Source organism: Sesamum indicum, linkage group LG4, assembly GCF_000512975.1.
Source record: "Sesamum indicum cultivar Zhongzhi No. 13 linkage group LG4, S_indicum_v1.0, whole genome shotgun sequence".
In the NCBI taxonomy this organism is placed as follows: domain Eukaryota; kingdom Viridiplantae; phylum Streptophyta; class Magnoliopsida; order Lamiales; family Pedaliaceae; genus Sesamum; species Sesamum indicum.
This window is the reverse complement of record NC_026148.1, coordinates 17,009,378-17,025,814: the sequence shown is the minus strand read 5'-3', so window position 1 is coordinate 17,025,814 and position 16,437 is coordinate 17,009,378. Positions and strand designations below refer to the sequence as shown.

General features: G+C 33.6%; 1 protein-coding gene across 3 annotated transcripts; it reads right to left on the bottom strand.

The window, feature by feature from the left end:
* LOC105161307 (probable serine/threonine-protein kinase PBL19) lies at positions 169-4,178 on the bottom strand. Of its 3 annotated transcripts, none has more exons than XM_011078951.2 (5): positions 3,731-4,178; positions 2,697-3,126; positions 2,157-2,417; positions 1,435-1,557; positions 169-864 (listed from the first exon to the last, which is right to left on the bottom strand). In XM_011078951.2, exons 2-5 carry the CDS (start codon positions 3,075-3,077, stop codon positions 358-360), a joined length of 1,272 nt encoding a protein of 423 aa, XP_011077253.1. In that variant the 5' UTR covers positions 3,078-3,126; positions 3,731-4,178; the 3' UTR covers positions 169-357. The 3 variants fall into 3 exon arrangements, with proteins under 3 accessions (XP_011077253.1, XP_011077251.1, XP_020548756.1); XM_011078949.2 differs by having other exon boundaries at positions 3,759-4,177; XM_020693097.1 differs by lacking the exon at positions 3,731-4,178 and adding an exon at positions 3,399-3,724.

The following is a 16,437-nucleotide window of genomic DNA, read 5'->3' as shown; positions in this document are numbered from 1 at the left end:
AATTCCACTGTAAAGTGGCATGAGATGGGTAAGCGTTAAATTCCCATGCTTTGGATAGCAATTGTAATAAGAAAAGGTCTAAGTGCCAAACGGCAAAAGAAACGCTATAATTTGAATGGCAAAATATAATTTAACATAGAATGCGATATGAAATTAGCGTAAACGATCGAAACCGCCCAATGCTGAACTTGGGAGCTCTAATCAGTATGCATTGTGTTGAGGGATTTGCTACAAGCATGTTTATATACAGTTCCCATTCCAGACAGCACAACCAAAATTTTCTCAAAGACGTTTCAAACTAAGAATCTCAAGAACAGCAAACCTCGATCGTGTCTCACATGCATGTGTGTAGATATTTCACTCAATCAGTCTCCGTGATCTCCAGCCTAAGCACTTGTTATCTCCAATTATGTGGTGAAGAAATCTTCTCTTCAAACTTTCTTCTGCAGATTTCTCGTCGTCATCAGTCAGAGGGGAATGTTCTACGGTACCATCAGGACTTTCGATGCTTGTTGCCTCGACAACGTGGTTAACCATCTCGAGAACCTGACTCATTCTGGGCCGGTTTTTCGGGTGTCGAAGTAAACACCTGTTGGCAATGGCTGCTAGCTTTTGAGCAGACTTGAGCTCGTACTTCCCATTGAGTCGAGGGTCCAAAATCTGCTCAAATTTCCTCATGTCTGCAAGGTGGGGTCGGACCCAATCCAAGAGCTTTTCTTCGTTCTTTGGTCGATTTCTGTCCAAAGGGCGTCTTCCCGTTATGAGTTCATAGAGGAAGATCCCATAACTCCACACATCGCTTTTGGATGTAAGGCGGCCTGTTTGGATGTATTCTGGAGCAGCGTATCCAATGGTTCCTACAACCTGTTGAGCAAGACCACAAATTCAACGTTGAAAATGTACCCACAGTTTATTGATAATATCGAATAAAACGTATATCATTGGCTTAAAAAATCCGTTTGGCCCCTATATTCTAAATAGGTGTTTCTTCTTGTATTTCACTTTATATATATATGAGACATGTGGATGTTACTTGTATATTTAAGAAAACGCTTGATAATTGCAACACAGTAACTCTAAACAGGTAATATGCAAAAACATATGTTACTGAGTTTTTGCCCTGGCATTGCAGAAATGGCCTATGAAAAGTTGGCTTGGGTTGAAAAACATACATTCTTACTATCACCTTTCAGACAAAAAGAATGAAAATCTAGAACACAAACGTGAATCATGACGAGTTTATCAGACAACTCCCCTTATCTTTTCTACAGTAATGCCAATGAACTAAAATTAACTACATTAAGAGAAATTTCTTCATGCATAGCATTTGTGCAGTAGCTGAGAAGCATTTTCTAAACGAGGTTATGATGTTTGATGATCATTCAGCAAAAAGACCAAGGACTTTATCAGAAAACGAAGAACAGTTTCATTTACCGCTGTCGAGACATGGCTTAATCCATCTGCAGGGCCCAATCTCGCCAATCCAAAATCGGAAAGCTTTGCATTCCACCGATCATCCAAGAGAATGTTAGATGACTTGAAATCTCTGAAGATAATCTGCACAGAAACAACTCAGAAAATTAGTATGATATATGATGAAGAAGATTATAAACAGAGCATCAATCTCCATTATTCTTTACATCTATCGCTTGCTTCTAAATACACTTTGAATTTGTCAAATCTCGGAAAATTTTGATATTAAAGAACGCTTCCTGAGCATTATAGATCCAAAACATGGTCCCTTGTGAGCTTGACTCTACGTTACACTTTCTTGCAACTTTTGCATATCCAACATTCACATGCATTTCTGTGAGGGTTTTTTGTGTAGTTTAACAATATTTAGCACCCAGTCAGATTTGGCCATCTATTATATTCTATCCTTAGCGAGATAAACTTGAGCAACCGTCAATGTAAGAGCATTTCATCTCATTAACATTGTGTGCTTGGGTTTTGATTTCCTCTTTTTTCCCAATGTTTTCTTACGTTCTGGAATTCCCAACATAACCCACCAACGAATCACTTCTACAGATCCACTCGTATTTCTCATCCTTCTAAAATTTGGATCCTGAATCTTTAGTAAGACATGGCTGCATATGCCCAATGATGAATTATCTCAGAATATCACATTAACAAGAATGTTAGAAAAGTTAATATACCTGGAATTCCATGCCCTCATGAAGATATGTCAATCCCCGTGCTGCATCTTGGGCTACTTTCAATCTAGTAGCCCATGGCAGAGGTGCATGAAATCGACTTGATATATGATCTTGTACGCTCCTATTAGGCATATATTCGTAGACTAGAAGACGTTGCATTCCTCTCTCGTCATCCTCAGCACAGTAACCTATAAGTTTGACAAGATTCGGATGTTCAACAATACCAAGGACGTTTACTTCTGTCACCCATTCCTTGTGTCCCTGTTTACGTGAGAAACTAAATTAGCACACCAGAACAAACATTTGATCAACCCAAAGTTCTTTGCTTTCTGCCTTCTCGGAAAATAAGATACAAATAGGTAGCAAAGTAAGATAAGTCATAAACTGATAGGATATGAGGGCTGCTGAAGAAATATTATTTCTCATGACAGAGAAGGATTCATATTAGTTTCACTTATAACCCTGTTAATACTCCACAAACATCCACAGACAAACTTTTAGTTACCTCAATTCTAAAATGTTAGGAAGAAGATGGCTTGCCTGTAACCCTCTGCTGCTGAGTTGCTTCACAGCAATATCAATTCTTTTACTTGAATCATGTGTCTCCCGTAAAACACCCCTATACACTGGACCAAATCCCCCTTCTCCAAGCATAAGGGAGCGGCTAAAATTCCTTGTAGCCGTTTTCAGCTCTGCAAATGTAAAGACCCTAAGGTTGCTTGGCCTTTGAGACAAGCTTGCGAATGAGATCTTAGCCGATGATGCACTGCTTATATCTGAAATGTTCTGAGAACTATACTCAGATCCTGATTTCCTCACATCTTGGTCAGTCGATGTCGAAGTAGTCGAGCGACCTGATGTAGATTTTGTGGTCTTTGGTTCATCAGTTTTATTAGAATTGGAAAACGGAAAGCACCTCATAGCCCCTCCAGAAGAAACCAACCAGATCCTGTACAGAATTCTTTAATGCCTGCATATAATGAGAAAATCAAATGCAACAGTTCAAGAATATAGACGAATCCTTTGATGACTGCTGGTCGGTAATTTCAAACTGCAAACGACCTAAAAACAGTTCATATCATGATAAAAAGACACACTAAAGAAAAGAGGAAACACTCTATTTTGCAGCAAACAAAAGGAATTCAACAATAATGCCCATTTCATTCATAGGTGCTTGGGCTGTTGGGCATGGGGAGCAATATCATTCATAATAATGAAAACCAATCCATATAAAATCATTACTCAATATTTCTTTTGCAAGCTTCTCTGTTTGTGAGGATTAATTAGCTTTTACTAAATCTGCTGCAGTTTCTGCACACAAAAACTCTTTCTTCCACAAAGTTCCCTCCAATTTGTCTGAAAAATTTCTCTACACACAACTGACTGCAACTACACATATCTACATCCCCAGAAACTAAATCATCAAGAACACCACAGCCCATATTCCTTAACATCCAATGCCCTTTTTATTCCACATATTCATTAAGACAAAAAAGAAAGAGTAAATCAACAAACACATAGTGTGCAGGCAAGAAAAAGACTGAAATCAAGAGAGTCACCTCCCAAGACCACACCTTTTTTATAATCTTATTAGGTTCTAACCTTCAAAAATCATACTCAGGGCTTGTCTTAAAAGAAACCAAGAAAATCCCGAAAAGGGTTTCTAGAAATAATGCATGTGTGGCAACGAGGATCCCATGATGTCTGGGAAGTCAATGGTAGGCAGCTGGAGTTCTGCTCACCAACTCTTCACCCCTCCCATTGACAACAACATTGCACAAAAGGGTGGTGAATCATGGTGCACAATAATTAATATATACTACAAATAAACACTGCAAGAAAAAGACTATTCCTTTTCCTTGGAGTTCTTGGGATAAACAAGACTTGGAAACAAAATAATTTGGTTGAAGATGAATGATTCACATGTCATTGTTTTCACCAAGTCACCATGGGTTTGAGTGAAGACAAGAAGATGTGTGTATAAATGTACTACTATTCAACGTGGAAAGCGCAGAACTTGGATTGAAAATGCTTAAGATGGGATTCACATTTGCAAAATTCCAATACTTCAGAGATTACATCCTTTATGATCCATCCCCTCCCACTTACACGATGATTTTTTTTTTTTTTTAATAAATTGCAATGCACCTTGATATTTGTTATAATTATAATTATTTTTTATTGTTTAATGAAATATCTTTAATTATTATAAATTATAAAAAAAATTATTATTATTATTTTGATCATAAAATTCTTCATCCCAAATAGAAGATGAAACTACACGATAATCCACCTTAAAATTCCAATTCGTAATCATAACAATGATGTGCAAGCAACAAAATATTGCAATGTTATCATGTCATTATGCGTACATAGGCGTAATTCTTGAACCAATAGATGGTTAAAAGTAGATGAAATTACTAAAAATCTCTTCAAATAATCTTTTTTATATTTAAATATTTTGATTAAAATTACCAAAATATTTTCAATTGAAAAAAGTCCATTCCATCAATTATCTATTCTAGTTAATTTTTTGGATAAATTATTTTCTTGACATATTAAATTAACAAGTTTAGTTAATTGACTTAGAATGCAAGGTCCTTTTTTTTGTGTCTAGATTATTAAATTAATTTGTCATGATGATGATTTAATTTAATAAATTAAGTTGTTTGAAAAAAATTATTTCTTGAAATATCCAATTATCTAAATTAAACTAAGGATAACTTTTTATTTAAATATTTAATCAGCTAAGTTTTTTAAAGTTTGTAATGTTAGGAAATGATTATAAACCGATTGTGAATGCATGCTATATATATATATATATATATATGTATATATATAAAAGCATTTGGATTGCAAAATACAAAATTTATTTACAAAATACAGCAACAATAACTAAATGATATTTTTTTATTTTTTTATTTTTTAATAATATATGATGTAGAAGACAACATTCCTCACATTATTGCCTAAACTATGAGAATCCCATCCCATATATATCCCTTGCAAAATGGTTTTTGAACTTGTTTATATTATATAATATCCCTTTTCTAATAATTGAGTTTTTAAAGAATTAATGTGAATTATGATATCAGAGCAAGAGTTTATTGATGTTTAGGGTTCGTTTGGTTTACGTGAAAAGAAAGGCAGAGTGAAATGGCAAGTGAGAGGAAAAGAATAATAGTTTTTTTTCAAGTTGTTTGGTATGATTGAAAAGGAAGTAAATCTCCAATACTTCTTTTTATTTGGTATGGATAAAATAAATTGAGAAGAAAAGACCGAGTTTGTAATTTTACTGATTAATCATTTCTCTTTATTTTGTGTTAAAAAAAATTAATATTATACTAAAATAATTTTAGCATAAAAAAATTAAAACCCTTATTAGTTAATATATTCATCAAACAAGAACAATAATAAAAAATATTCATCAAATTACGTATTAAAGTTATTCAGTTTAAATAAAATAAAAATCACTACCAATGACATCAAATAAATAAATTCGAATTTAAATAAAATATGCACCTTTTTTTTTGTTCTTTTCGTTTTATACTTTTAATTTTTCACCTAATTCTGGATGAAAATGAAATTGAACTCCCAGGAGTTTTATATACATTCAATCTTACTTCCTCCCCAATTATCCTTCCTAATCAAATACCAAACTTTTTTATATATATCTATCATTACTTTTATATTTCTTATACACCCACTTTTCACCCCCAATCAAACAAACTGTTAAACAATAAAAATTTGTATATGAGCGCTAGAAATAGAGATCACGTACACAAATGAGATCCATATTGCACGAGGACATACATGAATTGAGTGGAAGAATGTACGGCTCCCACGCAACGTGGGTCTACACTACACGAAGGCGTGCATAGGGTTGGTAAATGAGGCAATTAGCGGAGCCACTTTTCGGGTCCAAATTATTCGGTTCAAGAATTTAGGGTAAAATTTTATTTTACAAATTCGCCTCCGGATCTACTCCGTTATCATTCTTATACATGTATAAATTGAGTGAGAGAGAATATAAAACTCTAATCCTATATCAATTTAGAAAGATGTTTATATACAAAAAGGGTTGAATAGCAATTTATACCCCTGTGATATTGAAAATGAGCTCATTACCCCCTTATGAAAAAAATATAGTTATTTATCCCCTTGTACTTTTTAAAATGAAGCAATTTACCTCCTTATACAGGGAGGTAAATTGCTTTATTTTAAAAATCATAGGTGGGTAAATTATTGTATTTTAAAAAATATAAGGAGGTAAATCGCTATTTGTTTTTTCATAAGGGGTAATTTGCTCATTTGCGATATCACAAGGAAGTTGCTTGCATTCTTTCCTATATAAAAAGTGATGTTTTCCTCCTTAATAATTGAACATTTAAGAAATTAATGAAAACCCAAGGAAGAAGCCTACAAAAAGGGATAACAAAATAAATAATATGAAAATAAAACCCACCATAATAAAATATTTTTATATATAGTTTGACTTTCATATATTTAAATATCTTCTATTTCTGACTGGCACATTTGCCAGGTTGCAATCTTTATATTTTTAATTATGGTAACACGGTTTTCATTTTAAAAAATGATAAAAAAAAGATTCTTGTGACTTATATAAAATGAATTATAATTAAAATGATTCAAGATTAGCAAGACTTGGTCCCGTCAACACCTCTAACTTCAACCTGATGGAATTGATGAGCATCAAGTTTATATATATATATATATATATATATATATTTGTAAAGATAATTTTTTAAATTTAATATAATTTTATATTATTGTTTTTTTTTTAAAAAATAGCTGTTGAAAATGATAATGTCAATCAGTAATTTAAAGTGAGAGGGTTCTATTAATATAAAATGTTATGTTAGGATGACGTCATAATTAAGAAATAATTTAGGATTTTAGTGTGTGTGTGTGTGAGAGAGAGAGATCTAACTATATATATATATATATATATATATATTTGTAAAGATAATTTTTTAAATTTAATATAATTTTATATTATTGTTTTTTTTTTAAAAAATAGCTGTTGAAAATGATAATGTCAATCAGTAATTTAAAGTGAGAGGGTTCTATTAATATAAAATGTTATGTTAGGATGACGTCATAATTAAGAAATAATTTAGGATTTTAGTGTGTGTGTGTGTGAGAGAGAGAGATTTAACCTCTAAAATTGTGATGGGCATTTGGGTCAAATTCTTTTTTAAGATCAGATTACAGCATGAAGACAATGTCAGTAGCTCCAAGCCCTCCAATCAGATCGACTGGAATTATTTCTTTTATGGTTTATCTTTCAAATCATAATTCTAAATAATAAATCCATACCACACTTTTAGTTTAGTTTTGATTTATAATTTAAAAATTCATAAAAAATTGAGACCATTAAATATATAAAATAATTTGATAAAATTATTTAATTATTTAAGAAAATTTCATATCCAAATTATAGAAGCCTAAAGTTCTTATGTTATCAAAGATTTACATTGCAAAGCCTATTTTGTAAAATTTAGATTTGGGCTCTACATAAAAAAAATATTTTTAAGTTTTAATAACAAATCAAGCTCATTAGTGAAAAAGAAAAAAGTGAAAAGAATGGAGCCTGTGGAGCACAAGATAATTGATCTGATCCGGGAGAGAAAGACTGAACAACTGAGATTGGAAGCCAACTCCCTGAGCACATGAAATTACTGTTGGTGGAATTCTTGGGAAAGAATTTAGACATGTTTGCAAAAAAAAGAAAAGAATAAATAATAAATAAATAAAATGTAGACATGTTTGCATGGTCAGCATTCGACTTTTAAGGTATCAGCCTTGAAGATATTGAGCATCAATTAAATGTAGATCTAAATGCGAAACTAGTAAGGCAAAAAAGAAAGAACTTTGGGCCCGAGAGGAACCTAATTATTGAGAATGAGGCACAAAAGTCCAGTACACCGAGTGGTTAGAAAATGTGGTGATCGTTCCCAAGTCAGGGGGAAAAAGGAGAATGTGCATTGATTTTACAGACCTTAACAAAGCTTGCCCAAGGAATCCCTATCATTTGGTCTGTATTGATCGGCTAGTAGATTCAACTGCGGGTTGTACACTTTTGAGTATGATGGACGCTTTCTAGGGATACCGTCAAATACTTATGGCAGAAGAAAACCGTGTGAAAACCTCATTTCATCACGGAAAAGGGCACATACTGTTATAGAGTTATGCCTTTCGGACTAAAAAATGCTAGAGCAACCTACCAAAAGCCGGTAAATCGAATATTCAAAGAATTCATTGAGAAAACCATGGAGGTATATGTAAATGACATGTTGGTTAAAAGCATGGAGCAAACGTAGCACCTGAAGCATTTGGAGGAGTCTTTTGCAATTATGAGGAAATACAGAATGAATCTGATTCCGACGAAATACACCTTTAGGGTCAAATGAGGAAAATTATTGGGATACATAGTCACTGAGAGAGGAATAGAGGCCAACCCAGAGAAGATTGAAGCAATCCTGCAAATGCCAACACCAAAATCCGTGAAAGACATCCAAAAGCTAGCAAGAAGAATAACATCTCTTAGCAGATTCATCTGAATAAAGGTTTACCCTTCTCCTGAGAAATGTGAAAAACTTTGAGTGGACTCCTGAGTGTAATGATTTGAAAAAATACTTGTCTTCCCCTCCCCTACTAGCAAATCCTATAGAAGGAGAGTCGTTATATTTGTAATAGCCCAAGACAAGCAGCATCACTGAAGGTATGCGTAGTGATAGGTAGGACCACGAAGGACCTATAACACAAAAGTAGCTGAAGGTCATTAGAGGCCTTTGGAACATAGGACATATGTCAGAAAAGCACGAACAGAGCCGCCTACACTATTTTGTTGGCACAGTATTGGTTCCTTGGACCACTCCCCTGTCTTATCAGCTAGGCAAGTATGGCCCAATGCCATCAGTTGGATCAAAATATGATTTGAAGGGTAATATAACATTGTACAAATCCATCCTTACATATAAATATGGCTCTCCATCCCCAAAAAAAGGTGCGGACTCTGTGTGTTACAAAACATACTCACTAAATATTTTTGGAATTCTTACTAACTTGAACGTCGGAGGGCCATCGCCGAAATCTCTTTCGGCCTAGCTCTAATGTGTTTCTCTCTTGCAGACCCATGTTGATTGCACATTAACAGTGGATACTCATCCCTGAGACCTTCGAAGCTCTTCCACTTAGCAGCAGATACCTTCCTCTGCAATGAGTTGATTAGGAATATATCTTTTAAGGACATTTAGGGGATTTGTTATTTCAAATTGCTGAATGGGGATGGCAATGGGGTAGGTTTGGGATGGATTTGTTACAATTTAGAACTCATTTTGTCAAGAAGTTTGTGCTCTTATCCGCCTGAACTCAGGACCCATAAGGTTGGACCCGATAAATTCAATAAATATTTTTAAAATATTAAAAAATATATTTTTTTCAAAAATAACACTACCTTAACTTAATAAATACGAGATAATAATATTATTGAAAGGTTATTATTATTTTTTTTGTAAATTTATATATACATGTTTTAGGCATTGAAAATATGAAAAATTTTAAAATATGTATTATTTATTTAAATAATAAAACATTTGTAAACTATTATCATTATTTTAATTTATAAGCATATATAATCGCGGCGTCTTCGAGTCCAAACCATTAAGATTCGAAACTAGTTTATGACTTTAAAACCCATCCCAATCAAGATAGGTCTGGCTCACGTCCAATCTGGACTCATTGTCATCCCTAGACATGCATTTCAAAATCTACAATATAGGGTTGCCTCAAGATCTCGAAAATTTTCATAAAAGCCCTTAACTCTTCTAGTGATCACAAAACATGCAAATATCCATGTCTTTTTCATTCAGGTCGTACCAATCCGATCTTGATCTAACTTGAACCCGTTTACATATAGTCTCATGCTACACCCGATCATTTCTAAATTAATGATTCACATGAAATTGTATAATTATAAATAATTATAACTTTTTTATGTCAGTATTCTTCGTAGAAACTGTAACGAAACGAGTACAGTTTAAATAGAGAATTATTAAAGTGGATGCAAATATAATTTCAATTTTTTTAAATAAAAGTAAAATTTCATATTTTTATAAAGAGAGTATAAATATAATCGTAGCCTGTTCAGTCTCTTTTGATCCACCTAAGTTCTTATCCACACCATTAATGATACCCAAATGGCTGAAATTAAAGCTTATGATATCTTCTAAATTATGGACACTTGTGATGATATGTCAAAAGGTCAATTTATTATTGCTTAGAGAAATGGGAATTTACAAGTGCCCACGTTTTACGTTGCAACGCTCCCAATTTCTACATCAATCATTGAATTTTAAATAATTTTTTTTTAAAAAACAAATCACTTAAATTATAACTATTTTATCATAAATTAGTTAAATATTATCAATTTGTATGGTACGGTTCCTTTTTAGAAAAATATTTTGATTTCAGAAGCATAAATTAATTGTGACGTCATTATGATGGAAAAAGTATTGATAATCAGTTATTGGAGCAAACTTGATACGTGTATAATTTATATTTTTTATTATATTTATTTAATGAAAAAAATGCAGCACACCCCCTTATGATATGGGCAATGTGCATGATACCCCCTGTGATATAAAAAATACTAAATTATCTCCCTGTGAAAATTTTATTGGAGTAATTGGACCCCTGCGAGTGGAAGGTGTAGTGCATGCGCTAATGTTGTTCCAATTACCAACAAGTCCCTCATCTTTAATGATACAAAGTCAAATTCTCAAAATTTTGAAATACATGACCAAATACTAAAATTAAAATTTTAGTCCGACATCTAAGACAAATTGAATGTCGATTTTGATGCATTTTTTGTTGTTGTTTTCTTTTATTTTATTTTTAATTGGAGAAATATACATGTATTTAATTCGTTGACCTATAAATTATTCTTTTTACTACTAAACCTTAAGAAAATATTTTTTATTAATTCATAATGAATGATAATTTTGAGTAACATCTTATTCTTATCACTAACATTCTATTTTTCTAGAAATTGGAATATGATTGTTTGTTTAGTTGTCGCCATCTCCATAAATGGCCATTAGATGATTTCATAGGGTTTCTTGAGAGGGTTTTTAATTTCAAAGGGAAAAGGTCTCCAAGAAATCCTAAAGTCCTACAATATTTATTAATGATAAATGAAGACCTTCCAATTGTTTTATTGGTTATGATGTGATTATTTTTTATATCAAAATTTAATTCAATGTATCAATAAATAAAACTAAAAACTCTTTTTATATAATCATTATAAAAAAAACAGGCACATCGTCATGCTCTGTGCCAAATTTGCAAAGAATTTCTCCACAACTTTACAATGATTGTAAAGAATTTGAATTTTGGCTGCAAAACAACAATAATATATCCGACAGCAAATTCGTTGCAAACTTCCATTGCCAGATTTGGTCAACTTTATTATGTTCACATTCGTTGCAAGTCATTGTAAAAGTCACGGCAAAATAATTGCAATGGACCACTTCCATTGCTACTTTGCAACCGATTGTGCAACAATTCACACGAATTTTAAATTTTGATCCGTTGCAACAAAGGGAAGACGTAATTTTATGAAATTGTTTATAATGGATTTGCAATGATATTCAAATTATATAATTTTTTAATAATATAGCAACGATTTTTACCACGGACTTCTTGGCATATTTTCCGTTGCATAATGAAAAGATGAGTTTTGAACGAATTTTTCCTTGGGATCAATTTCATGGCAAAGTTGTCCGTAAATTTGCAGCAACTTTTGCTATGACCCAATAACTTGTTGCAATCGGTACACGACTTTTGGAGGCATTGAATATTGTAATGTTATATTTGCCACGTTTTTGCAACGGGCATTTGATCCTTTTCGATTCGTACAAGACAAAATGTAGTGTATTCATCACGAATCGGTACTTTTGCCATGAAATTTGCAACGGATTTGAGGTTCATGAAAAAATCCGCTACAAAAAAATAAATTAAAAGAATACTTACACCCTTCTTCATTCTTATTTTTTATTTATTTATTTTTCACCTATCCTAACTACCCATTCCTTACTCTCTACTAAAAAATTAATCCTCTATGTGCAATTAAAATGTTAGTGATCAAGCTGGTGCAACAAGTCAAACGTTTGGAAGTTTAACTAGCCTACATTGAGGTAAGTACCAAAGTTTTTGCTAGTGTATCTATATGTAGTGATTTTAATTTTCAAATTTTTAGTTTATTCTTTATATATATATTATTGAGTGTATATGTCTTTATTGGTTTTAGAATAAAAATATTTAGTGATTTGATAAAGTGGATGTATGAGAAGAATTTGCCCCAAAACGTTGGAGTTAGAAAAGAATTTTAAGATGGAGTAATTGAATTTATAAATTGGGCAAAAACACAACATGCTTTTATGGATAAAGAGAAAATTCATCGTCTATATAATAAATTTAAGAATGATAAATACAAATTCACAGAGGAGGTGACGTACGACTTTCTTAGAAAAGATTTTATAAAAAATTACTACAATATCTCATGGTGAGCCGGAATACAAGCATCCAATGTGAAAAAATAACTTGTCAGATCAGATGACACATTAAAATAACTATTAGCAGTTGAATTGAGATGAGAAAATGATGTTTGATGCAACTGGTCCTGTATACCATAATTATGAGAATATATTCAATTAACTGATATCTATTAGTCATTAGTCACACGTGAATGAGGCTAATGATGGGGTAAATTACAATACTGATAATTTAGCAGTATTGCTTGAAAATTTTTTGGATGTTGTACAAGCTGCAGATGAATCGTTATACAATGGGAGTGAAAGTCACACTCAGTTATCTGTAGTGTTGAGGCTAGTAAACATCAAATTTAAATATAACCTGTGACAGAGTTTTGTTACCATGAAAAATCACAACTAATAGGAAAGTTTCTTATAACGCCCCTTAGTTTAAATACTAATATTAGGTAGCATCTCTAACAAATTAATTTAATAAATACCTCCTACATATTAAGAGTTATTTGAGTTAATTTATGATAATGAATAAATTATATTAGACTTAATTATTTATTGTTTTAGAGTAAGAAAGTCATAGATTAACTAGAAAAAATATATTGTATTGGTATAATAAAAAATATTTTAATTTTTAGAGCCTAATTTGAAGTCTTATAAAACTTTTAAGATTTAATTATATAAATAAGTTAGGGGACTAAATTGCAAATTTTATAAAAAATTAATTAAGCAAAAAAAAAAAATGAAAATGATGAGAAGGAAGGCTATGGCCGGCCATACTCATACACGCTCACCTTTGGAAAATAAGCAAACAAATTCGTTTTCTCACTCTGATATTTCCACTTGGGAGCACCCGTAAACTAGAGTTAACTATTGGACCCATTGTGAGTGCGGCTAATCAATTATAATAATATTTATAAAAACTAAAGAAGTATAACTTATTAGCACTATAATTTATATATTATAAACTAAGAATCACATGGTACGATCTTGAAATGCGCTAGCGAGAGTGATAAAGAAAAATGCTTGATAATAAAATTAAAGAGTAGAAAATAACGAATCCAAGGAGTGTATCCTTGGAGTTCTCGGGCATTTGATATATGATAAAATAATAAATACATGGGACTGAGGTGAAATTACATAAACTGAAAAAATAAAGAAGGTAGAAATACGATATCTTTGTTTTCTAATGTTCGGTTGAAATGTTATTCACTTGAGCCTCCAACGCAAGAACCCTCTAATTTGTCCACACCGCACCAGAACTTGCATCTGTATGTTCTCTTTGCTAGAAGAGAACAAGAGAAAAATCACTCTAAGTGCACAAAACAGAGGGGGGGCAGTCGAGAGGTAGTAAGGGAATAAGGAGGGGATTTTTTTTTTTTTTAGGTAAATGTAATTTTCATTAAATAAATAGTACAATCGTACAATACAACAATGCTTAATGAGTGGCGTCTCCCTCGACAGGCCAAGGGATACACCAAAGTCTATATAGTTCCCAGAACTAATAGAGCGAGCTAAAGAAATACTAAGAATCCTCTGTCTAACCTCTTCCACAATGAGTCCAGCAAGTGCGATCAGTTCTTGCTCAGACTGCTCAAAATATCTCAGGTTCCGTTCCTTCCAAATATGGTACACACATGAAGCCAATAGCACACGATAAGCCATAGTAATAAATATGCCTTATGAAATTGATTTCTGTATATTTTCAAGATGATGTCAGTAGGAAATAATGAAGAGATGTCAGGCGTGAGAATTTTGTTAGTCTGTTTGGGGATTCTATAATTGTAAGGTGGGATAGTCCTTCTGTTACTTATCACCCGCGACTTGAAGACCAGGGATCGGAGTATCCCTGATGACGTTAGCCTAACAATACTCACCGACCATAATAGAGTTCTCTGTGAGAGAGATAGAAATGAAAAGATTGGACCATCATCCACCAGCCAAAGGATCTCATCCATAAGCAATTAACTTAAATTAGAGGTCTGAAATGTGAAGGCTGAATATAAAGCATATAAGAGGAGCACATGAGAAAAAATTAAGACGTATATTGAATCTTTCCTCAAAAATTACTGATGTCACCTGGGTTGTGTTAGGTACCAGAATTGAGATAGTTGGGGGGACGAGGGAGACCTTTAGGGTAGGCGGGGAACCAAGACAGGGACGTCTGGAGGGTAAAGGCTCACCAAGTACCGTATCGACGATTGGAGCGACTTTTATCTATGGAAAGACCCATGGCACCACCTTAGCCCCCTCATTGAGAGATCCTCACAGGTGTCGCACATCCTGGGACTGCAGGAATCCATCATGTTGACCTCTGTGATAGTAAACGGACAATGGCAGTGGCCTCCGAGCAGGACATGGAGTTCTTGGAGATTGTTCACATTGATTCATGGTGGTAGTGATCGGATTATCTTGCGATTTTCGAGTGGGACACCCTCAATCCAAGATAGTAAACGGACCGAAAGTAGACTGGTTTTCACTACTTTCGGGTTCTTTGAAAATACCTCGACACATGTTCATCCTTTGTCTAGTTATTCTGGTGAAGCTCCCTACGATAGACAAACCATGGCTATCTCACCTCGGCGTGTGTGTTTTATGTGATGAGGATGAGATGGAGACACACACACTTGTTCTTATGTTGTCATTATAACCGTTGCTGCCTGGCTGCCATTCGCCGGATAGTACGATTCATGTGGCCCAATAGAGATTGGGCAACTGACATTGCATGGGCCGTCAGAAAATGGAGGGGAAAATATATCATTGATATGACATATCACGCACTGCTGGGATCCTGTGTTTACCACATATGGAGGGAAAGCATCACTAAATGTTTTGACCATACTGAGAGAAATCCGACCGCGTTAGCTAGTTTTATTGTCGAGAATGTTAGACTACGTATACTTAGCATTTCTTTAACCCAGTCTGTTAGTACTAGTGCACTATATAGATTTTGGTGTATCCCTTGGCCTGTCGAGGGAGAACCAAACCCATGAGCACTGTTGTATTATATTTTTTTACACATTTATGAAACTTATATTTACCCAAAAAAAAAGTGGCAACGATGAAATAAGAACTGTTTTGCATATGACAATGACAAAGTAAGAATTGTCTCTATAGTCTAGGGGAAGTGGCATCGAGGGTTTTTGCTTGTATATAAAAGGTTTATAGGTATGCCTATTTTGCATTACGTTGTATTGGTTTTAGTAATTGCGGATACAGGTTGCTTCCCGTGGCTGCAGTGCAAAGATTTTAGTAGTGGACGGAGGCCGGATATACTTTCTTATTTGAACGGAAAGGATTGTTTGCTTTGGTCTCGGAAGTTCTTTCCCGGAGGAATGGCCTTTCCCACTCTGTGCAATTGTTGTATGAACCAAGTTGTCTGTCTGCCAAATTGTTTGTCTCATCCTTCCAATAATAAGAAATTTGACTACTTTGGAGAACCTCAATGGCGAGGAGAACGGGGTATGAGAATAGCTCTACGGTCATGGGGAACCACAGGGAACAAGAAGAGCATTTCTCTAAAGGATGCTCATTTATTAGGATGGTAAGAAACTATTGGGCAATGTTGGATTCGCAAGTCATGGGAAGCATGCAGGATAGAAGATTAGGGAATAGGGTAACTCGTATCCCACAACCTGGCTAGGTGGAGACTTAGATGATACATAGGGCACGTAATCACATTCCATCACCGATCTATGAATTTCAGCAAATAT